General features: G+C 38.8%; 2 protein-coding genes across 5 annotated transcripts in view; one reads left to right on the top strand and one right to left on the bottom strand.

The window, feature by feature from the left end:
• On the bottom strand, nucleotides 1-23,320 carry ZGRF1 (zinc finger GRF-type containing 1). 3 transcript variants are annotated; one of them, XM_072335071.1, is made up of 29 exons: nucleotides 23,212-23,320; nucleotides 22,747-22,820; nucleotides 22,558-22,638; nucleotides 22,374-22,430; nucleotides 21,762-21,947; nucleotides 19,062-21,018; nucleotides 18,472-18,554; nucleotides 17,495-17,566; nucleotides 16,978-17,151; nucleotides 16,311-16,413; nucleotides 16,118-16,224; nucleotides 15,757-15,889; nucleotides 13,840-14,480; nucleotides 12,810-12,948; nucleotides 12,070-12,254; nucleotides 11,428-11,618; nucleotides 10,622-10,761; nucleotides 9,896-10,042; nucleotides 8,424-8,538; nucleotides 7,284-7,543; nucleotides 6,333-6,492; nucleotides 5,626-5,703; nucleotides 4,639-4,786; nucleotides 3,543-3,670; nucleotides 3,093-3,216; nucleotides 2,492-2,668; nucleotides 2,222-2,356; nucleotides 1,048-1,309; nucleotides 1-116 (listed from the first exon to the last, which is right to left on the bottom strand). In XM_072335071.1, the coding sequence occupies exons 2-29, from the start codon at nucleotides 22,765-22,767 to the stop codon at nucleotides 1-3; spliced, it is 6,120 nt and encodes a 2,039-aa protein (XP_072191172.1). In that variant the 5' UTR covers nucleotides 22,768-22,820; nucleotides 23,212-23,320. The 3 variants fall into 3 exon arrangements, with proteins under 3 accessions (XP_072191172.1, XP_072191169.1, XP_072191171.1); XM_072335068.1 differs by having other exon boundaries at nucleotides 18,849-21,018; XM_072335070.1 differs by having other exon boundaries at nucleotides 18,849-21,018; nucleotides 23,129-23,216.
• LARP7 (La ribonucleoprotein 7, transcriptional regulator) overlaps nucleotides 23,233-24,941 on the top strand; it is a 221,947-nt gene continuing 220,238 nt past the window's right edge. For both annotated transcript variants that reach the window (XR_011903410.1, XM_072335072.1), the window contains exon 1: nucleotides 23,233-23,522. Coding sequence is in view for 1 of the 2 variants with exons in the window: in XM_072335072.1 (XP_072191173.1) it covers nucleotides 23,368-23,522 (155 nt within the window). In the remaining variant the exon portion in view is untranslated. The remainder of the gene's footprint in view (nucleotides 23,523-24,941) is intronic.

Genomic DNA, 24,941 nt, shown 5'->3' on the forward strand with positions numbered 1-24,941 from the left:
TTATTTTTCCTTATTCTTGCTTTGCTCCTCTTCCTTCTTTTCCTCCAAATAGTTCTTCAGAATGTCGTTTAGCTGCTGCTCACACTGGCTTACATGTTGCAATCCGTTTTCTCGTCCTGAAAGCAACATTCAGTAAGATAATTCTATCTCACTTCACAGCATTCATCTCGTAGTTAAGTCTGTGGCAATGAGAACATCCATTTCCCAAAACACATCAAAGGTTGGTTCTAATATTTGCTACTGGGGACATCGTTGTTCTTCTGCCAGCTTTGATGCCAACCAAGTAGACAGAGTAAAATTAGTATTTTGGCACTTCTTGTAGTGAATTCTTACCTGTTGTTTTAGAGACTAAAAACTCCTCCTGTAGCATGTGCTAAAGTGCCTCTCCATGCAAAGGGCAGATGTGTGTCTGCAAGGACACCGCAGTGGGTGCTGGGGAGTTGGATTCACACAGTTTATTGAAGACATTTTAGAAACTGGGACTCTCTCACTTCTCCAATTCAATGAGAATCGATAAGGCAAAAGGTGGGATGAAATGTACTCGTGCTTTGAGATATGGAATGATTTCCCTGTTGCACAAAGACATGGTGCATTTGTCTTTCCCTTGTTTAACACGTCCGACTCAGAAATAGAGCTGCATGGAAAAACTGCTTTACAGTGTGTTTCTGCCTGGGTTTGCTGTGTAAAAACCAAACTGGTAAAGCACTAGAATTGCAGTAATCATCTCCAGATCTCCTTACCAGAGTACTTTGTCCATCTGTCTGATGCCATCAAGAGAAGAAAAAAGAAGTGCCATTACTGGATAACAAAGATACTTATCGTATAAAAGCAGTTTGCAGATAAAACTGCAAACAAACTTCTGTGCTTGCGATCTACTTGCAGTGTACCAGGTATGTAAGAAATATATTGTATTTTGCATAGTATGCATACTATACACTATGAAAGATGTATACTGTATGGTACATATATTGCTATATACAGCATACTGTATAACTTTAAAAGACAAACTACATGTTTTTTTGACAACAAAGGAAAAGAATGTAATACCTTTGCAGTGATTAATTACTCTTTCATAGAGTCTGTTCTTACTTAAGCAGGTCAGATTTCCAACAATCAGCAGGTGCCTCTTTGCCCTTGTTAGTGCAACATTCATTCTCTTTTCTGAGTCTGTGAATCCAGTTTGTCTTGTTCTTACACACGACAGAATAATGATCTCCTTCTCAGCTCCCTGGAATGCATCTACAGTGGACACCTGGACAGCCTTCATTGGAAAAGCCTCAGAATGTACACTCCTAAGCAAGTTCTGTATCTGTAGACGAATACAGATGCTGATGAGTTATGCTGCTCTGTCCATTACTTATCTTGAGCAAAAACTACGAGTCTATACAAGATGCAAACTAAGAAAGTACAAAGTGCATTGATAATAAATATTCAGCTACCTACAGTAAAATATTATGGAATAAGACTGCATTTGATAAAACACCAGTCTGCTCCGTGTGGCAAACCATGCTTGCATTTAGTAATCACAGCAGCCCATATCATGCCCTGAATGACTGAGTGAGGTACAACCGCAGCCTTGCTATGCAGATCTCTTCACTATCTGTCCTTGTCACACAAATCAACCTGTAACAGCACCCAAATCATATATTAAAATTATGCATATGGGAACTGTTGAGTCATGGCCCAAACCACTGATTGATCACCTGGGGAAAGGACCCAGTCAGCCCTGGAAGCACAGGTGAAGGCAATTCAGCGATGTGACCAGAAGAGGTGGAGCCAGGCTAGACCTCATTTAAGGGCTGACTGCCACTGGGGAAGGATTTCTGGTTGGAGATCCCTCCCTAGTGGAGCTTTTCCCTGTAAGCCTACATCTTCAGAGATGGGTGAGTAGTCCTTTTTTCCTCTCCTTATAACATGTTTCTATTGCGTTTGTCCTTTTGTTGTTACACTTCTTGTATTACCAACTTATTGTGTTGCTCTTTCTGACTAATACAGCAGAAAAAAGGGAATGTTTTTTGTTTGTTTTTAATAAAAAACTAAAGAAGGGTTTTGACTTGAGGACTAAAAGAGACTTTTTTTTTCTTAAACAAGAAAGGTAAACTAAACTCTGGTTTACCTTTCAGCACTTGTTTCTCACTTCTACTTTGCTATTCCTAGTTGAAATGGAGCCTTTGTTTAGAATAAATTTATAACTGTTTTATCAGTGGTATATTGTACAAACCTTACACATCTGTGACTTATAAAATGTGATCACACCCACTGCAGATCCATCTATTCCACTTGCAATCAGAGACTGGATAAACTTGACAGTGAAGTGAACTTCTGCCATGTTATAAAAGCTGTTGTCTCTTTCAATCTGGAAATAGGGAAGATTTCAAATTTCTCATTAATAGCAGTTAAAATGCACTTAATTGCACAATAAGAATGGAAACAGAAGGGAGGAAACTCTATAATATCATCTTTTAAGGTAAGAAAGGTTGTGAAAACTTACTTGCTCCAGTCCACTAACACTATAAAAACACAGTGTTGGAAGCCAATCCAGTAAAGGACTTCTTTCCTTCTCAGAAACACCATCTATCAAGTTTCCTTCATAGAACAGTTCATTGGCTATGGCACTAATAGCAGGGTGGCATCGGTATTGTGTTCGTAGCAGTATTGTTTTATGTCCCTAAAGGATTATGATGTAGAGAATGTGAATAGGAAAAACGATTACTACTTATTTTGAAATGACAACTCAGTCAAACAAAAAATAGAAACAATTCCTGCAAGAAATGACTTAATCTTTACACTTCTAACAAAAGTTAGAATAAATACTGTAGCCTCTAATTCCTCTGCATGGGTTGAAACCTGTACGTAAAGATTAGGAGAAATAGTCTGTCACTATTTCTCATTTTTGTTTTACATTTATTATGCGATACCTGTGTGCTATGCAAATAACACTTATGGAGAAATGCACCAAAATGGAATTTACTTGATTCAAAAGCAAGCTGGAATGCTGGTTCTCTGACAGCTAAATTGGAAGTCTTAGTGACTTCAGAGGACTTAGAATTTTATCTTCCATCTTTAGAGAAGATGTAGTTAGCAGTACATACCATTAAGCAAAGCCTATCAAAGAGAGTCTGCTCCAGTCCTTTTTCATGAATGCTCTCAGACCCTTGAATAGCTGGTGGCAGTTGCTTAGGATCTCCAACAAGGACTAGCTTTTCACACTGAAACCTAAACAAGAATGTTATTTAAAAAAAAAAAAAAAGCCTTCAAAAAGATCTAAAAAAGGATGTTAAATGCAATGAAACTGTGATCTCTCTTATGTTGTGAATTACCTTGCATCTCCCTTCTCCACCACTCTTTCTAGAGTTAAAACAACTCAGTAACTCAAGAAAAACATCTAAAAGCAGTCCTCTATTTGTAATTGCTCTTCTTGTTTTTAAGGTGAGACCTTAGAGTTTGTGTTCTTAACAGGACATCCAAGTTTGGTAATTTGAGGCTGTGTCACCACTAACTGAGAGTTACTTCTCAGCTGAAACACAGAAGGATGGTGGTACCTTGCAATAGGAAGGAGAGAAGTAGGTTCAGTCATCTGACTGCACTCATCCAGCACCACTACAGGAAACTTAAGAGTATCCAAGCAAGGGAATTGGCAGGCAGCACAGGTCACTCCAACCACTTTTACCTTTGTCATTAGTAAAGGAAAGATTGATAGAGAAACATAATGATCACTTACAGTTATGTACTGTAAAGAGACTACCAACTCTGGCAATGGAATACACTTCAATTAATTTTTAGCTATTCTACTACATGCTATATTCAATCTCAAAAAATTAAATTCTAACTCCAGGTAAAAGATAGTGTACACAAAGAGGAAGATCAAAGGTTAACATTTCTAACATAGAAACGCACCAAGCATGAAAACCATTCACAGATTCACGGATTTCAAGGCCAGAACAGGTCAGGCACAGAAAGAGTTCAAATTACACCATTCTCCAAAACCTTTTGAGCCCCAGTAGCAGAAACGGCAGCAATGATTAGTAGGAACAAGCACAAAAAAAACCACAGTGCTCAGATCTGCTTTGTTGTAATTGCTCTACAACAACCTCAAATCACTTGAGTCTAGAAATGAGGGAAAAGAAGCAAATAACTGAGGATGAGGAGGTTTTTCCACAGGAATTGGGAAAATGCAGTGTTTTGAAAAGTTACTTAAATATATTTGAAATGTTTGAACTTGGCAGCTGCTTCTTAGTTCCAGGTTATCTAGATTTAGTTAATTCCTTACTTCTTACCTGTCTGACTATATAAATTTTACCTTTGAAGTGACAGTGCAGACAAGTAATGTTCAGTAATTTTTCTCTCCTTGTAAACTGTAGTGGTGATGTTAGAACAGACTTCAGTAAATTAGAAATAGGTTTCTGTCTCATAATTTATCATTAAATAGGAATTGCAAGTATGACTCAAGTCAGAAGCATGTAAGACATTATTCTATGCTTGTAGAATCAAAGCTGCCTTATTCTGAACATTAATTTCAAAACTTGAGGTGCTTGGCAGTTTCTCAGCACCAGAGAGGATTTCCAGTTTCCAATTGTTGGGCCTTGAGGGAAGGCATATTGAAAGGCTGCTTTCCCATCCCACCCACTTTGACTATACCTGTTGCAGTGCAGTTTTATTGGTCCCCAGTTTATGTCGCTCAATGCTCCTCCTTACATATGTTTTTTCAGCTGGAGGTAAGTCTTCTTTCATGAGAGCAAGAAGTTCTTTTAACTGTTCATTTTCATTTCCTGAGCCAGCATGTAAACTTAAAGATTTCATAGCATACATTAAAATAACATTGTCTTCAGTGTTTAGTTAACACACAATATACAGAAACTAGTTATGCAACACAAAAGTATTTTACAACAATTTACTAACCTATACGAGCTGAGATGAACTGATAAAATACCTGTTTTAAAACAGACTTTTATCCCACCAGCTCAAACCCACTACCTTAACCCAAAGATGTGTAGTAAATGACTCCCCCCAAGCTCCTACATTTGATTTCAGTGTGGGGTAGAAGCACGGAGAAAGTTTTCACTCATACTTCTTTGTACCCTTGGCATTCTGTTCACACCAAGGAGTGGTAATTTCAACTTGAAATGTACTTAATTCCCTCCACACTTTTGAAAGTACTGTGTTGGTCGCTTAGTTTTAAATAGTCAAAAGACAGACCCAAGACACTTCCACTGTATGCAGTGGAGATGCCTTGGCTAAGAAGTACAGTATTCACAAGCTGTTACTATTAATTCTCTGAGCATTAAATGTATCACTTCTTTCTAGTCCTTGTTGCTACAACAATACATAGATATCTTTGTCTTTTTTTTTTTTTTTTGCTTTTCCTCTTTGTGTAAACTGCCAAATCTCTCACTGTTGTTAATTTGTTCTCTATTGATTTCCATTTAAAAGCATTACCCCTATTCGATAACAAGTCATGTGCCTAAATCAAGACGAAATTTACCTGCTTTGTGGGGGCAGGTGGAGAGAATAAGACAGCCATATTACAGTCTCATTTTGAATGACTTCAAGATAGTGTGCATGCTGTAAAATAACTATCATGAACTGCATAACTGTCTCAGATCCCATAAAGATTAACATACTTACCTATATGGAAGAACTGCTTTGGCGATTTTCCTAATGCTTCCCACCCTGATAAAATCCTCAAATCCAAGATCAAGCAGGCTTCAAAGAAAAAGAGATGATGCACATTAGGAAAAGGCAGGCATTAATTTTGAGAAAGCACAAAAGATTGCTTTTTTTCCCCCCCGTGAAAAGACTTCAGCAACGTACCAAACTGAAGTAACGTGAATCACAAGTCAAATAAACTGAAATCAATCCAAATTACCTCATTGTGAATTGTCTCAAAAAATGCTCAATTCCTTTATGATTCTCAACTTGTATTCAGTGTTTCTCCCTATTTCCTTTCAAACTGTCTTAACCTCTAACATATTCTCTTCTCTTGGTATTTGGTGAAGCTTCCCAAGTCTGATTTTTCTCCCCCATCACTGTTATTGAGCTTCCCGAGCATTCCTAATTTCTGTCTTGGGTGGATTCTAATAGTAAATGTGATGACAGTGTGAGATTAGGCTCATATAAACTAGTCCACCTAGTCTTATGTGGCCTCCTTGAATAGGCACACTGTGCAAAGGAGTAAGAGTAAAGTTAAAGCCCCAGTTGCAACAACTTATAGGGGAAAAAATGCAAGTGTAATCCAAGGTGTTATACTGGAAAAAACAACAGCATAATTACATTTAAGTGCATTGTTGACTTTCAAACAACAATTTGTGAAATCTTAATTCATAGTCACCTACCACAACAGTATCCTGTCAACAGCAACGTTAGTGGAAGAAGCAATCAGAAGTTTCCATGGAGCTAGCTCTGTATCCTCCTTAGCTTCACTGCTTTCAAAAAGCTGGACCAGGAACAAGATCACAACAGATAGCAAATAGCTCTTTCCAGCTCCAAAAACACCTGATATGTTAGAAGAAAAAGCAAGAAATTCACATGAAGTTTTTCTAGAAATGCAGTTTTGATCAACTATTCTCACATAATTTCATCTTGTGATAGTATTGTGCTGTAATTCCTGTAAAAACACTGCTTGCCTCAGTAGCAAGTATCCGGGGCAACCAGTTGGGTTACACTTTACTGCACGTGTTGTTTTTATTAATCTGTATGCATCCCTCTTATTATAACCTCATGCATGCTATAAGAAATTTCAGATGGTGATGATTTTTTTTTTTTCTAATCATACTAATTAGATTAACACAGTAATACTTTTATATTGCCTGAAATTTAGTTAAGCTAATCCATATGAAGACTGTTATTATTGCCCATGTGCTTATTTTTGCCAGGATCTAAAATCTCATGGTAGTGATGAGGCAGGATGCAAATTTGAGAATCAGAAGTTCTGTATGTTATGATTGTAATGTCCTTATCAGAAGGACCTCATGCATGGCATGATTTTTAAGGAAATGCACAAACACTGGTGTTACAGAAGCGCTGAAAAGGATATTCCATACATAGAGGCAGTTGACTCAATGCTTTTATTTTTACTGCCTTTAAAAATAAGTCAGTGTTTACCCAGCCTTAAGAATTTGTTCTTAAGTCTACGTAAGACTGTGAATATGATGATACAAAGGAAACAAGTCTAGTGTTTCATCGCTGAGAGAATTTAGGGATATTTCACTAATGCTGGTGTTATATATCAGCCAGCATTTTCATAAAGAATAAAACAGCAAATCACTGTAACATTTGCTTTATACCATGTATGATTGTGATAGGGAAAATCTGATGTTCTTCCACTGGTTTCGTATTTGCGTATGAGGTCATCATCTGAGCTATATGAATCAGAGATGCAGCTTGATCTGGATTCAGTGAGAACGTTAGGATCATCTTTTCAGCTAGTTCCATTGCCACTTCAGTGCTGGCAGATGCATATGTCTTTTTGTGTACCAGGCTCATGGCAGGTGGAATAAATTTTCTTTTGTTGATTCTCCTAGTAGGTTTTTCAGAATCAAAATTCCTAAGAAAAATGTAACAGAAAAAAGCTGTGTCACAATTCTGCATGTGTATGGATTGCATCTCATTGTTCTGTCCAAAGTGCTGATGGATTTTAATTAATGGTTGAAATACAAACAAGTTGCTGCCCTCTTCATCCTGATGCACACCTGTAAGACTGCATATTTCTGCCTCTTATTATTTCTCAAGGGAAGCCTGTATCATACTATACAGGTTTTTTGGCTTTTATCCTACTTAGTGTGAGGTTAGACTTTCTTCTGACTTACTCAAGGCTGACAGAATTAAGAGTAGGAGAATCATGTAGTCAGAGGTAGCAGGTGTTCACAGAATCATATAAAGGTTGGAAAAGACCTCTATGATCATCTAGTCCAACTGGCTACCTTCCACCTGCAGTGGAAATGCTGAGTCATGGCCTGAAGTAGTGATTGAGCACCTGGTGGGAAGGCAGTGCCAAGCAGGGCGGCTCAGATGTATGTATTGTACCTGGGTGAAAGGGGTGGAGCCAGGAGGTTGGCAGTGGAGATGAGGGTACCTCTTGCTGGAGATCTCAGCCTACCTGAGGCCTTCCAAAGGTAGTCAGCTCTTTTCCTTCACTTCTGCATCCATGGCTGCTGCACTTGGGCTCATTCTCACTTTCTGCAGCCAAAGATTTAGCCACCCTGCTATTATCATGGTACTTTCCATCCCATTATAGCATTACAATTGCCCACTAAACTATGTCCTTAAGTACTACATCTACATGTTTCTTGAACACCTCCAGGGACAGTGACTCCACCACTTCTCTGAAAGTCCACTTTTTAATAGAGAAAACTCAATGATATATTTTTTTTCCTGTACCTATTTACATGCTGTATGTTTATACTGACACTGAAACAATAACTTACATTTTTAGTAGATATGGTATTAGTGGTAAAGTAGATGGGTTGAAGTATTCTTCCATATTTCTTAAGGATATAAGCTCACCACTGGCATTACAAACTAGCAAGGCATGAACTGATGCTGAAAAAGCCAGAGAAAAATAAAATTAAGAAAGAATGAAATAAGCCAAACTTTCAAATCAGGTAGTAAAATGAATTAGAGAATTCTGAATTAGTCCTGCTGCATAATTAAATTGGTCATAAATTAAGTTGGGAGCAGAATCTTGCTAAGGAAAACATAAATAAGAAACTGTGATTTAACAACATTAAGGTAGCGAAGCTAAATATTAAATTCTTCCAAACACTGATAGGTAATGAGATCCAGTACTGTAATTCACATGCAGAGAACAAACCAAACCAAACCTCTGATTGCTTTTGAAGTCCACAATTTCATAGCAAGCATGTCCACAAAAATGTGTATGCCATTCTATTTATTTTTATGAATGTAACTCAGAATAAGAGTTTAATCTTAATGTAGGCTCACTGAAATGCACTTTGCAGGAACTCTGCTTAATAGTTATGTAGAAAGCCTAAACAATATTGATTTGTTGACTTAAGGCACTCAACCCAATTGAGTAGTATGAATAATGTCTCTTGTGATCAAACACACAATTTTCACGTTGCAATCCAGCTCCAGAATGGCTGTGTTACTATATATGCATTCTTCATCTCTTTTTTCTTTCCTTATTTTTAATTAGTTTCATTCAACAAAAAAATTTGCTGCTGGAGGTGATGCAAAACATTTAATTTGTTGTTTTTCTGTGAGGTCTGTGGCAGACCTGCACTGTTTGTGTGTACTTAATAAAGCCCATGCCCACTAACCTCACAGTTTACAAAACACCGGTGTCAAAATATCAAAGAAATACCCCAAACCCAAAAATTAAAACCAAAACAGAGGATAGCAGCAATTATATCACAATCAGTGGTTTACTGAAAACTACACTGATACTATAATTTTCCGTTTAAAATCTGATGATAGTAACATGAAGTAGAGAGTTTTTCTGATTTTTTTGAAACATTTTTTGTTTTCAGTTATTCCAGATTGCAGCAACAAATGAACTGAGAGGAACACCGGGATAGCCAAATCACAGACTTAATACTCGTTTTACATAAGTACAAATAACTAGTGAATTGCTTGAGCTTTTTGCTTAAGGACAGTAACAACATGAACCTACTTTTTACCTGCGCACTCACAGCCAACTTGCACTCTCTGTATGCCATTTGTATTATCCTCATCTCTTCATCATCCATTCAGAATTTCTAACCTGTTACTCTGCAGCTTTCAATGTGTTATGTATTGTATTCAAATTACATATTAAAAAACTGTGAATCAAATCATGCACTAGATTTGAGAAACTCAAATCTCATCCTTCATAGCTAGCCATATTTTTCCCCCACAGTAATTGCTTTCCACGTTTTTTATTTAGAATAAAACTTACTGTGTGAGTGCCAGTTTGAGGGGTAATAGCCTTTCAGTGGTAGTAGTTCTACTTCGTTGTTATGCGTTGGTCCAAAGAAAGCACTGCTTGCAATGAAAGTATCAAGGGGATCAAAATTCAGAGTCTTTGAAACAACCCAAATATCATCTGTGAAAACAAGAGAGTTCTCGTTAATTTTAAAACATCTAATATCTTTTAGACAGAAGGAAGCCAGATAGGAAAGTGAAACATTGACTAGGTTGTAAATTAAATGACAGCTAACATGAAAGTGGGGGGTGTTAGAAAGTCCTAAACATATGTTAGTTCTGTTCCCAAAAAAGAATAACTCAAACTATCAATTTGTCAAGTACTCCCTGTCTAAAATTCATTGTAGTGGTAAAGTTCTCTCCTTAATGCACTTAGTGCCAGTTAACCTCTGACAAATCCTAAGCATTATGAATTCTGGCAGTATTCAGAGCAAATCACTTCAATATACAAATCCAGTTAACTTCTTGGTTTTCTTCCCTTTCAGTGGCATCACATATTGTAACCCACAAATGTTTGGCTTTACTAGGCACATCTGCTGATGGTACGTTAGGCCATATATATTTGCCTGTTACAAAAAATGACTAGCAAATTTTCCATTCACAAGTTGTCCTTTTGCAGAGTTTAATTGCATCTCAAAAGAAACTCGAAAAGGCACAACATGAACATTAAGATTAATAGCCTATGTTTAAAATTTCTTACCTTTGCTATAGAGAGAATAATGCTCCTTTCTGCTTAGCTTGAGGTACAGTTTACTTTTAGAATCCCCCTCAGATTCAGCATGCACATTCATAAGTTTCTTCAGCTTATTACACCATTGTGTTCGAATTTCATAGCCTTTCCTGTTACATTGTAATTTCCAGAAAAAGCATGTAATCAGTTGGTATGTTACAGGTTCATTGCCAAGAAAAGATAAGAAGGTTCCACAGATAGAACCAGACTAAGCAGTGTAGATTTTGGCTGTTCATCTTAGTAAGGCTTAAATGAGTATATCTTCTGATATTCAGCTAAAAATCAAATTGTTTTCCTTACAATCTAACAGCATAGAAGAGCCTTAGATATAACATCTAACATTACATTTAGAATATGTATGTTATATCCAAACAGGCAGCTTTTTTTCCTTTTAAATATTAACAACCTAATATCTTGAATATGTGTTTTTAAAAAGCATCACTAGGAAAAAATATATCAAAGACTGTCCTAAGTTCCCTTAAGAAAGATTGAACAGTAATTCAGATGCAGCCATCATAAGAATTTTCATTAAGCAATTGATAAAACTGCTGATAAGCAGTTTTGATTCTCATTGAAAAGAGTACTGACCTGAAATGCCATTGTTATGAATAATAATCCTTTACTTATTTAGCTTTTATACTTCTACACAGAAGTGCAACCTCTTTAAACACAGTGCATGTGTCTGTTAAAGGTGACTGAAATCCAAAGTTAAGTGTTTTTTATAGACCCTGCAGTTTATATAGTGCCCATGAAAGATGTGCGCCATTTCAGAATACCTCACAAAAAGCTGGCATCCATCAAAGACAAAAATGTTTTGATTTCGGAGGTATGCCCCAATACTTTTTACATCACGAAGCACTACACTTGGTCTGAATTTTTGCATTTGTGCAGGATTCACTTCTTCTGTCCACTTGAAAAATGAGCACCGTTCAGCTCTTGGGGCATCGCAGGCATAGAACAGACGGCCCTAGGAAAGCAGGAAAGGGAGATCTTAAGCACTTTAAAACAAGCAAAACACAAATGTAGAGCAATTGACCAGTACTAGCTACTATATAAATAATCAGATAAACATTTGTGTTTTCAGCTTGCTTAGTGGTAAAAAACAAATGTGTTCCTAACACCTCCCAGTTTCTCAAGCCAGACTGTATAATCACAGCTTAAAGAAATCCAATATAACCTAACAAATTATTAATTGAAGGCTTTCTCTCACATATATAAAGCTCTTTCTCTATGGGGAGAACTGTTACATCAGCAGTTCTGGACAAGAACAATTACCACCAATGATCTTAAGTGATCGCTGTAACACATTACTTTAACTTGTAATTATAATTCATTCCGAATTGTGCTGGAATTGTTCACTCAATGTGGTGTATATGACAAGCATCTCAAACTGCAAACAGACAAGGAATAAACAGCACCTTGTTTTGACCTTCTTTTTTAACCACAAGAACCTTAGCAGGACGCATGTGATCACAGAGTGGAACGCAGCTTTCTTTGCTCTCACTTTGCTCATCTTTCAATGAAGTGTAAAACGATATATCCACTTTTGAAAGAGCGTTGTGTAATCTTTGCGACAACTCAAAAAGCATTATGTTTAAATGTTCTTGACATAGAAAGGAGAACAGAAGAGCAATTAATACAGCTTTCAAATGTTTACATGTACACAGCATTCAGACATGCATTTTTATTTGAAAAATTTCAGTTCCACGCTTAGATCAAAATAATTAATCTGAGTCCTAAAAGAAACCATGCAGCCTGCAAAATTCACATGTTGCACATGAAATAAACATGTTTCTAACTGCCTTACTTGCATACAAATCAAGTTTAAGTTTATATCTCCTAATGATGCAAACACTGAATGACTGGAGCTCAGGTTAGATAGGACTCTAGTAAACAGGCACAAGGTTGCATCTTTGCTAAGTATAGTAATCTTTCAGTTTGTCTTTACAATTTTAAGTACAAACTGAATGTATTTGAGTATATATGAGTGTGTATATATATGCATACAAAGATGTGTAGAAATCAGAGTTCAAACACAACAATGAGTTCCAACAGACAATGCTGATTATACCTTTCCATCTCAACTTGCTTTTGTGAAGCTTCAGAAATACACGGTGTACAGAAGACAGCATTTTACATAGCATGCTGTTATACGTACCTGTCAAAGCAGCTTTAAAAACCTGTTTGTAGTGAATGTGAGACTGAAACTCAGTTGGTATGGCAATCTTTCTTTTAGGAAGATTAGCATGTTTTACTTTATCTGCATTAGGAAAAGATAACTCAGAAACCGTTATGTCCTAAAAACAAATAAATGAATAGGCTGTTAAAGGCTTGCAAAACCCCGAGTGAGACAAATTTTCATAAATGGCTTCTGTACAGGTCTGTCAAAAACAGTCACATTTTTCAGGGCCTTCTTCTGCAACCAGAAGTTTCAAGATGAAGAAGTTCTTCAAAAGCAAAATACAAACCTACTTTAGCACAAACATTTGCTGAAGTTGCTAGCTGGAAGTACAGGAACTTGTATTCCAGAGGAATAAATGAAATATACTTGGAACTGTAGCATAGTGAGCTGGAACTATCATTTAGGATGCACAATGAAGTTAAAATTTGTTCCTGGGAAAACAGCTTGCATTCTTAAGGACACTGGTTTGTTGTTTTTATTTTCTCCTATGTATACATATATATATTTTCCAAGATAGCTGTGCTAACTGCTAATTCTGTAGGCCCTTATTCAATATCATAATTTGTTTTTCCATTATGAAAATTACATTTGAATTATTTTCAAATTAGAGACTATACTTTGAAGCAAGATGTAGACATGCATGAAGGTGATGCTGATTTTGCAATTAAGAAAAATACCTATTGAAAATGTGTTCTTACCAGTAAGAGATGAAAAAGCCCATTGTACTGATTTATCATCTCCTTGCCATCTACATTCAGACTAAAAAAACCCTAAATCTGGCACCATATGAACCAAGGAATTGCCTTCATAAAGGCTTGGTCACACCACTTAAAAATTCCATTAGCAGCTGCTGTTCTGTAGCAGAGCCTCTTTTGTGTTACTACATACACAGAAACATCTCATCCTATTATACTGATAATATCTTGCAGGAAATCAGATAAATGAAGTTGCTTTGTCCAGAAAAGTGTGTTTCTGTTAAACTGTATCTGCTTGAGCAGTTACACACCTGGGCATCTGTTACAGTGCGGCAGGTCAGATGACTCAACACCTTTTGTGCTGGTTCAGTTAAAGGAGTCTGATTTAAGCGAAGTAACTTCCTCTCTGAAATCAAATCTTGGTTGCTGCTATCCGCACAGCATTCACCAAGCACGCTCTTTGCTGTCAGCAGAGGTACAGAGCCGGGAGCGCTGCTATTCACAGTGCTGCGCAGGCTCTCTCCTGTGTCACCCAGCAGCATTCCAAGGACGTTCTCAGCACAGATGTCATCAGTCACATCCATATCACTGCTGTTTTGAGTTGTCAAGTCACAATGAGCACTGTTTAGATATTTTAGCCACTTGCTTTGTCTGTATTGTGAAGTCACATTTGAGAATGCTGGGTGCACAGATTTCCTTTGTCTGTCTTCTGTACACTCCTCAAACACAGAGGTTTCATAGTTCCTGTCCTCAGGGCCAGAAGCACTCATAGGAAACACTGTTGACTTGCTGCTCAAACTGACTCCTGAAAAGCCATTAGACTGCCAGACCTCCTCACTGTCAGTTAGGAAAAATTCTGTGTTGGGAATCTTCTCAGTAGCAGCAGTGACAAGTGGAGTTTGTGTTTTAACTGCAGAGTTGCATTCCTCTGGATAGCTGTCTTTCTCCCACGCTGTAGAGCAAATAAATCTTATAAACAACTTTCCCTACTTCCAGATGGCACATTAACTTTAGGTGCACAAAGAACTAAAATAAATAATTCCAAGTGCTTCCTTTTACAACCTGTCTCATAACTGACAAGTTCTTTCTATTGGACCTGTACTGTGCCATCCATACTACCTTTCCACATAAAATGAGAGATTTCAAATGTGATTCTTTTATTACTTTAATTGTATATTCTGAACATGTTTCAGTAAGCATTCTACTTCTCTATAAGCAAAAGGTAGAAATTATTCAAGTCAAATATCTGCTGTGGAAGTTATAAATCTGATATTCTTTGTAGCTCAGTGACAGTAGCCATGTGGAAAACAAACAGCTTAGCATCTATTCCTTTTTACAGAAAAGATCACCCCACAAAAGCGTACAAAATTAATGTTAATCAATGTGGATAAAAAGCTTTCCAGTACCAAAATCTTTGGCTAAATTCATTCTCAGTAAGAAATGACAGTCAGTGATATGTGTCCATGTACTCACTAAAAGTGATTTAGGAGGCAGCTGAACATGGATTTAACCTAAAGCAGGCAATTAATGAATTAGAAGCTTTGCTTACAGCCTTATTTCCCTCTCCAAACAGGAAGGTAATTTTTCTTCATACGATTGGGTCATATACTTAAGTTTCTTCCATGAAAAAATAAGGGGAGGAGTGGGGTGGGGAGCATGGAAAAGGAGGCTGCAAGGGAAACTGTTGATCACAGCCTGAATCTCTGATTAACCGTCTGAGCCAGGTGATGAGTCAGCTGTGGGAGCACAGGTGAAGCTAATCCAGCTGTGCTCCCAGAAGGGGCGGAGCTTGACTCCACCTCTCCTAGATCCCATTTAAGGGCTGACCACTGCTAAGGTAACATCTCTTTCTGGAGTTTTTGTGACAAGCCTCAACAGTGGAGAGCATCCACCTTGACTGAAAGCCTCAGCACTGGTGAGTCTTTTCTTAAGCTATCCATTTACTCTGTAATTACAACTATACACTTGTATTATTCCAACTATACAGAGGCTTATTGAGGTGGTTTGGAAAAAAAGGGGAACAGAATGGAAAATTGTGCTTAGAAATCTGAAACATGTGTATGAAAAAAGCGTGTCAAACAAAACAAGCCCTGCAGTTGAACAGACATATTAATGTATTTCAAGACTCAGTTTTTCTTCTTATAGCACAACTCGTAGTGCTTCAAAAATCATCACAGACTCTGTAGCAAAAACATTATCAAGTACAATTATTAACTATAATCTCTTACTGAAAATGTCTTCTGAAAGTTCGGAATCACTCGGTAGGTTCCTGTAAATCAGAGGTTCCTGGATGTTTTGAATGCTTCCCTTTTTTCCTGAAGCTGGAGAAACTGAGGAATTCAGTTGCACTGAAGAAATAATCTACAGAATGAAGAATTAACATTTCAAGTGAATGACTGGAGAGGAAAAAAAAAAAAAAAGGAAAAAACCTACCCTTGAGTATAGCTCTTTTAATCAGCATTTTCCTTCTTATCAACTGAAATGTCTCAGAGTCAAGATGAAAAAGTAACAAATTAGACATGAAGTTACTACCGCGAACACAGAGAAGTGAAACCAAAAAGCTCTACAACAGAGTCAGTCAGGTCACACCTTGTCAGGTTCCCATGAAGTCCACTGTGTTTCCCCCAATTCAGAATGTGATGGTGAGCTTGACGCTATCCACGGCAGAACTTCAGAACATGCATTCAATGCCAACACTAGGGAAAACATGCAAGGGACAGAAGTCAGGCAGTATAATTGTTCAGGTGCTAATGACTACCATTCTGCATTTAGTTTCACTTACAGGAGCGATCTACTACTGAGTCTTTGATATTAAACTTCTTTTGAAAAGTCTCCTCTCTGATAAAATTCATGTTGTCCTCATGAAGACTTGTTGAATCTGGAGACTGTATCAAAAAAGTATCAGTAAAATCTTGTTAGAAATTAAACTTTTTATCTCCCTTGTAAATGCGTCTTTGTGCAAAGGTCTCGTTTCTAATTATAAAATGGTAACTAGCCTATTTTGGAATTGAAAATAGAAAGTGTACTTTTTTTTCCCCATCATTTTCAATACTGAAGTACAGCGCATTAGAAAGACACATTTTATTTTACACTGCACCTCGTGTCTCTTTGCATCCATGAAAAGTAATAATGAATTCTCATAATCCAAGAAAGAAAGTTTTCATCCTTGTTCTGAAACTCTCCAATGACTGTAGACAAAATTTCAAATGCACCAAAACCAATTGCTACAACACCTCGTTGTCACTGTTTCCTTCAAGGAATCTCTTTTTTAATATCACACATGTTATAAATTAGATCAGAAAATAGATCAGAGAATCATAAAAACTAAGTTACACGTTGCAAATACATAACTCTGCAACAATAAGTAAAATGAATTATGCTTAACTGAAGTATTACATTTGGTTCTTGCACTAAAGTTGGTAAGAATAACTTGGAAAAATATGTTTTACCTCTCCGAAGTCAGAAAGAACATAATTGCTTGAAAATGGAGGTGGCAAAAATCTCTCATCTGCAAACTCCATATTGTCTGGGTTCTGCTGCCATCCCAGCTGCGAGCATGGAACTCTCAACATTATCTCACTAGATGCTGATCCCTTTATTTGGTGCCCTTGAAACTCAACAGGCTACACAATACACTGGAATTATTAACTGAAAATAAGCACTGTTCAGGAACTATCTAAAGCCAACAAAGCACTCTTCAGAGATACAACAAAAGTAACCTCTTCAAAACTAGGGGAGAGGAAAAAGACTATGCTTTTGAGAGTATCTGTATCTTGCTGACCCTCAATTCAGCAGCAACAAAGTTTTCTTGCTAATATCAATGCGAAGTTGTGACATTCTGACATAACATGATCTGAGAAGCTGAAAATATTTATTAGAACTTACTGTAGTATGTTGAAAATACTAAACTACTGGCTTGAATGTTAATACTTTTCATCATATTTCAGTTTCACAGAGTAATTGTACCTTCCATTGGCAGTCAGATGCCCTAGGGTCTCTTTGGCCCAGTACATTCAGTGGAACACACAGCTCAGTTTTCTGTAATAAATCAACCATACAGTTAGGCTGCTATGCAAGTATCAAACACTAATTAACTTAACAGTTTAATAACATTTTTGGGTAAAAAATTAAGCTAATATATCTGAAGATTTTTCCAATGACCTCACATATTTATAAAACAGAAGGTATTTCAAATTACAGCCTTTTTACCTGACGCCTGGAATCCATGGTAGCATTAAAAACTACTTTTTTTGCTACTCAAATGGAAATGGAGAAGCAGAAGAATTTTATCTAAAGTCTTTTTTTTCCTGTTTGGAAGGGATTGAATAATAATAATAATAATAATAATAATAATAATAATAATAATAATAATAAACTTAATAGCATTTCACAAAAATTAGTGTGAATCAACAAACGAACAGACCGATGGTGCATTTCAATGCTAAGACTCCTCAGAAGTCCATACATTCCAAAAAGTGATGGGAGGAGGAAAAAAAAAAAAAGGATGATAAGATATAGTAACAAAATACTCAAGTAATTACTTGTTATTAAACATAACAAGGTATTACAGTTTGTCCTAAATACACTTTTTACATATTTACTAGAAATAAGGTCTGCAAGATGACCACTTCCTTTCTAGGGAGGTGGCTGAGTCACCAACCCTGGATGTGTTTAAAAACTGTTTGGATGTGGTGCTCAGGGACATGATTTAACAGAGGGTTGTTAGAGTTAGGGTAGGATGGTTAGGTTGTGGTTGGACTCAATGATCTTTAAAGAATTTTCCAACCTGAGCAATTCTACGAGTCTATGACATATTTTGTCATCTTCTTAGATGACACCATAAAGCAATTCCCACTTCATAAACCAGGAAGAAGTTTGGTTAAAAAAAAATATATATATATATATTTTGTAGCAACAGATATATGTAATCAAAAACTGGTTACCAAATTGCCAGAAGAATCAACGCATGAACATGAAGATGCCTGTATACTTTCTGAGTAAGGCATTTCTGTAAACCGTTTTATAGCTACAAGACATGGAAAAGCATAATAAGATACAGCAGTCACTTTGCATAAAACAAAACCTGAATAATTAATGGTCTTGCACTTCTTTCCCATGTAAAGAACTGTACAGTTAACTGAATTAAATAAAACAGGGAAACAGGAACGCTGGTGCCTTAAAGGCTGAACATTGTAAGATGCAGCTTTCATAACATATTGCTATAGAAGTATGACTTCTGAATGTTAATTGTTCAGCGGGAGAAACGGGAATGCAGAAGTCAACCAGGAAGAGTCAGTCATGAAACAGAAACTGATCTAACCTTCATCTGTGATAAGAGGTTTGAGTATCTCTTTAGAAGTCTCTGCTTCATGTAACACATCATTATTTTCCTTCATCATTTGTAAGCTGTCTAGTGCTGTGCTACATTGAGACAAAGCTCTTAGAAGAGTGATATTGTTTACCAAAGCAGGGAGACCTGGTGAATTTTCAGCCATTGCCATGGCTTTCAGACAATCCATTTCTATTCTTTCACCTTTGCAGGCTCCATGAGGGACATTCATGCTCAATGGATTTTCAAACTCTGTTTCACCCAATTCTGTTTCTTCTGAAGCTGAATTGCCTTTCCCTAAAGAAGAGATAGCACTCCTGGAAATAAGAGTATTTTCCATACTCAAAAAGCCAGCTACATTTTGATGACCTTCTGTATTATTTTGGAATGAGCCACAGCAAGATTCAGAGTTTTGTGACAAAGTCAGCTTGGGGCTAATTGGTTTGATGTAATCATTTCTAGTTCCCCAGAAATGTTCTAAATCAGTATCTGGGGATTTTCTGCATCCAAGCTGCATAGTATCATCTTCAGTCTGTCCATCTGTTGTAGAAATTTTACTGCTGGAAGCAAGACATGAAATATTTTCAGTTTTACAAAACATTCCAGTTTTAGGGTGACATTTAACATTCGTGTCACCAGAAGAAAGATCAAAGTGCTTGCTTTTTGTTCCCAAAGTGCCATTAATGGTAAGTGCTGCACAGACATCGAGATCCTTCTTATTGTTCACAGTTTCAATACTTATTAGGTTTGCATTAATATCTTCTGAGATGTTTCTATCATCCAAAAATTCTGCCACAATTTTGGTAGAGTCCTCCATAACTCTCTCTGTATCTGCAACATTGTTACACAACTGTAATGGCATTTTCACAGCACAGCTATTGCCATCATTTTCTACATCATATATAGAACACTTATTTTCTTCCTTTTCAGTGTGTGTCATCACTTCAAAGCAAGAATTAAGTCTCAATGCAGTATTTTCAGCCCCATCTTCTCCCTCTAAGCAATCTACACTTTTTGAAAGCATATCTTCTTCAGGGAGCTCTTTCTTATTTCTTTCACAGTGCTCTCCATCGTCCACATCAGGAAAATTAAAAGCCCCCAACAGGTCAAAATTAACCTCCATTACCTGCTTGTCTGGACTATAGTCCCTGCCACATGTACTTAATCCCTGCATTGCAATCCCATTTTCAGTCACTGTTACATCCTCAGAGAGCTCTAAGTCACTAGGTGCTCTTTCTGAGCTTTGTCTCAGCTGAAGGTCACTCTGAGACTCGATTGATGAATTATCCTGAAGACCATTAATTGCCAAATGCTCTCTGGATATGGAGACAGGTGTTTCAAAGGCGACTGGACTTGCCGAACAAGACGAGACAAACTGGCTGTCACTCACTCTGCTTATGGTTAATTCAGATAGTACAGAACTATTTGTCTTGAAGGGATCTTGTAAATCTTGGCTTAAACTATCAGCCTTTTTGTCATGTGTTTGCCCTGTGATTTCTTTATCACAAGGTTCAGATGCATTTATAAGCATTTCAATATTCCATTCCTTTTTATCATTTACCATTTCCTTTGTAAAAGGCAAGTGATGAATATTTTGAGCAATCCTTTTGTCAGAGTTGATAGAAAAGGCAGGCAGGGTTGTGCTTTTGAGGTTATATGAACTATCTCTGTTTTCCAGTTCTTGAAATCTACTACATTCTGTGACTTCAGATGTTGCTTGCTCTCTGCAGGCTTGTGTTGTTTTAGATTTCAAAAGAGCTATGATCTGTGCTGTGCTCCTGATGTTCTGTGACACTGCCCCATGACCAGTCGTCCAACTACTAGACTTGGTGTGCCCAGTAATTAGAGGAGACACTGGCTTTACCATGGACTGATCAGAATTTTTCTTCTCTGTTTCATTACACGTATGAAGAAATGGAAGTGAAACCACTGGGGAGGGAGTCATATGATCTCTGTTATCTGTACCTCCATCTTCACGCAAGCCTGTAGATAGATTTGTTTCTGCATTCTTCTTGTAAACGGTAGAAAATAAGGGAGAGGTAGTATAAAACCTGGATGGAAAAGGATCCCGACTCTGCTCAGATATAGGCAATACTGCCATTCTTTCTCCATCTTCTACTGTTGATACTTTCTTTTCAACCTGACGTGGCCCTTGGAAACCCTATGAGAGAAATTTAAAGTTAATTCTACTCAGAAGTCAACTTCACATTTCATAAGCAAAAGATGAAAACTGAGTACATTCCATAACCTATTTTCAAAGAATCAGAGGGTTTGGAAGGGTCCTCTGGAGATCACCTAATCCAACCCCCTTCTAAAGCAGGTTCCCTACAGGAGGTTGCATAGGAAAGCATCAAGGTGAGTCCTGAACTGAGTAGCTCCAGAGAAGAAGACTCCATACCCTTTCTGGGCAGCCTGTTCCAGTGTCTGTCATCCTTACAATAAGGAAATTTGTCCTCAGGTTCAGAGGGAACTGCCTGTTTTGCAGTTTGTGCCCACTACCCCTTGTTCTGTGTCTGGGCACCAACAAAAAGAATCTGTCCCCATCCACTTAATTCATGCCATGTAGATATTTATAAGCACTCATAAGATCCTCTCTCAGTCTTCTCTGACTCCAAACTCTCTTAGTTGGCTCAGATAAAATAATACATGTATAACAATTCCACAGGTGTATAAAAATAATCATGCTCCTTGCAATTTTCACAGCAGCCTTAGCAATAGTAATCCTACTGAACTAAACAAAGATTTAAAAAGCTTTGGAAAGAATAGCTACTAGTAACACGTTTTGACTTACAATTCCAAAAAAGAGGAGAAAGACATTATCTGTATATTTACTATTCCATTTAAAAGTGCCCTTTGTGTTTTAAAATGTATGTTAAGGTCAAACAATTTTTGAAACAGACGTACTGTGAACTTCCTCTTTAAGCCAATGGACAGATGCCTTTGAGGTAGAACTCCAGGCTTTACACCACGTCTATTTACATCTACTTCTTCAGCTTTCCTTGGTTGATTCTCACAAGATTTTTCCTTCATTTTTGCTTCTTCAACTGTGATCAGATATCGTTCGCTTTCTAAATTGTCTCCAGAATTCACCTAGGAAAAGAGAATGCAACAGTGCGTACATAATAGTGCTACTTAAGAAGCTACAGACCTTCTAAATATTGTATATACTCAAATGTAAAATCCTTATAAATGTGCTATCTTATATCCAGCACATCACAACCATTGTATAAGTAGTTAATAACGGAAAACATCAGCACCTGCTTATGTTCATTGGATATGTTACTATGCTACACTGCTTTTACCCAACCAGAGCAATTCCATGAATCCTCTACATCAGTTCTGGAAAAGCAATAGTAAGTTCTATCAGCAATTGGAAGCACTGTTAGCTTTTGATTACTTGCACTACAACTGCCATAACGCTGGAGAAAAAGCACCACCTTAACCCCCAAACAAACAGGACTTTGAAATGCAAACCACGATAATAAGCAGAAAAATCAAGCTCCAAATAAAATATACCTGGGATTTTACAAACATACTCTCCAAATATTGTCCTTTATCATCAAACAAGATTGCCTGCAAAGAAAAATAAATGGAATTGAAAAAAAAAACCAAAACAACACAAAAAAAACGATTTTACTTTACAGGTGGTTGAAATGGCCACTGATTGTCTAGCAGATGATCTAAATGTAAAGACACTCACCTTATTTTCTCCAGGTCTAATCCTCAGAATTCCATCTTGCCACGTTTTGGACTTTTTCATTTTTTGGTGAGTGTACAACACCTGGTTTCAAAGGGCAAAACGTTGAAACAACCATAAAAACAGTTTAAATAACACGTCAACGCCATTTAATTGATTTTATACTTAGTGGCGTAGGGTTAAAAAACTTACAGTAAATTCTTGAGAAGCCATTGCCTTGGCAGAACGGCCCTTCAGCAGCTTATTTCACAAATCCTTCACGCAACCTGAGGAACAGAGAAAGGCTCAGAATAAAACGCTGTTTAATAAAGTCAGAAACCGTTAACAGAAGAACGTTGTCACCGCTTCACCGGCTCCCAGACCGCGGACCGGCCATGCGTGCTCAACTGACAGGGCAGGGCCGCCCCCCGCAGCCAGCTGCCGCGCAGCTGCGCCCCGACGTGCTGACGGTGACAGCACAGCACCAACCGCCCTAAGGAGATCGGGAGCGCTCCCTCAGCCCCACAAGCAGCGATGTAAGGCCGAGAGGCCCACGCAGACGCGCAGCCCAGCGGTAACCCAGCACGTTACGTACTCCCCGGAGCCTCGGTCCCCACCACCCACATAAGGCCCGAAGCGCCCCACGGCCGCCGCAGCGCGAGCTCCCGCACCGCACACCTGAGGCGGCCCGTCCCCGTCCCGCCGCGCTCCGAACTTCCCGCCACAGCGCGTGACGTCACTACGCAACGACGGCGCCGAGAGAAGCCCCCACACCCCGCCCGCCGAGAGGAAATCACGTGCGCGCCGCGAGGCGCGGCCTCTCCCACTCCGCGCATGCGCGCGTCGCACCGCGGGGCTTTTCTGTCCGCGGGGCCCGCCCGTCGCGCCCGTAGTGACGGCTGTCGGTGCAGGGGACAGGGAGAAGAAGGCGGCCGTGAGAGGCGGGGGGTGCGGCTCGGTGTCCCCGAGGTGACGTCGCCCCGCGACAGGTCAGTAGTGAATGGTGGGGGTCACCGTTGGGGGGCGGTTGCGGCGGCGCAAAAAGGGGGCGCTGCCGCCGCCGCACGCATGCGCGGGGCGGTGCCGCGCCGTGCCGTTGGGTGGGGGACGCGTGCCGGGCGGCGGTTGTGCCCCTCACCTCAGGGCTGTGCCCCTCACCTCAGGGTTGTGGTTCTCGCCTCAGTGCGGCGCCGTCCGTCCTTAAGAGCCATAGTCGGCCTGCACCGCCGGGTTGCTAACTGGTCCCGCTGGTAGAGGGGATTTCTGCTCTCTGCGGTGCCTCCGGGGCAGTGTGTCAGCAGCATCGGGGCGTCTTGTTCTGCGTGTGTCCCGCCCCCTCTGCCTGCTGCTCCCGCGGCTCTGTGCTGCTCCATCTCCGTAAATAAACAAGTCCGCACATCCAGGAGTAAAGCACCGTAATATAACGGCTTCTCAGCTGAAAGAGCTGCCCTGCCTCACCAGGGAACGGGGTGTACACGGAGTGTAACAAGTGAGAGGAGAGCTGAGCCTCCCCCGCTCTGTTCCCTGTGAGCGCAGAGGCTGAGGTCCCAGGCGCAGCCCACGCCGTGTTTGGTGACAACTGTCAGACACCCCCGGTGTCATCTTAAAACGTTGTATTGCTTTCGTTCCTTGAACTGGTGGGAAAGCTGGACGATCGGTTTTATGGATAATGAAGCAAACGGTGCGGGTAGTCCTCGTGTGATAGATAGCTTCTGACCTTTGTCAGCTCGTGTTCTGTAGGTTGAAGTTACAGGGTAGGCAATGAGTTAAAAGAGGTGCAGCTCTCCCTTTATGTAAAGCAAAGAATGCCCAAGGCAGTCTGCAGAGTGCATCTCTGAAAGCAGAGGTGTGCTGAATTTTAGCCACAAGACAAAAAAACCTAACATTTATTTTGTCTAGAAGAGGAATTGTTGTCATTTACTGTATGGAAACATAGCATAAGGTATGTTTCATATGATCCCTCCTTCTCCCATCTTCATACTTAAATGCTCACAGCGGGCAAGCAAGCTTTGATATCGGTGCTTGATATCACAGAAGCAGACGTGTTACGACTGGACCCCTATTCCTTTCACCCTTTGTATGACAGCTGTCACATTTCTCTAGGTGCCTTTGTAACACTAGAAGTTAAATTTGGAATTTGTGCAATTTAGCACCAGTGTAATTTAATGTTTGCCTCCTAAAAGGATGTAAGTATGTCCTAATAGATTTATGTAAACTCATTTTAATTTACATCATCCTTGTTTTTCTGGCTTTTTTCCCCCCTCTGATGAGTTATCTGTCCTTTTCCTTGTTCCTCTCTTGCACATACAGACACTGATAATTTAATTTCATTTGAGGGGAACTAACAGTTGTAGCTGTTTAGTTTTGCTAGACTGAAATCTCGACTTCAGCTTTTGCTTTCTTCTGAT

The sequence above is a fragment of the Excalfactoria chinensis genome, chromosome 4 (genome assembly GCF_039878825.1).
Source record: "Excalfactoria chinensis isolate bCotChi1 chromosome 4, bCotChi1.hap2, whole genome shotgun sequence".
In the NCBI taxonomy this organism is placed as follows: Eukaryota; Metazoa; Chordata; class Aves; order Galliformes; family Phasianidae; genus Excalfactoria; species Excalfactoria chinensis.

Excerpts from the sequence above, each read along its gene's own strand:
- ZGRF1 (XM_072335068.1), bottom strand. The coding sequence starts at position 22,767 with ATGGCTTCTCAAGAATTTACT. Across the intron at positions 14,481-15,756 it reads ACTTTCAGAAGACATTTTCA|CGTGGGAGAAAGACAGCTAT; the intron begins GTAAGAGATTAT and ends TTTGCTCTACAG. Across the intron at positions 2,669-3,092 it reads TTGATAGGCTTTGCTTAATG|GGACATAAAACAATACTGCT; the intron begins GTATGTACTGCT and ends ATAATCCTTTAG.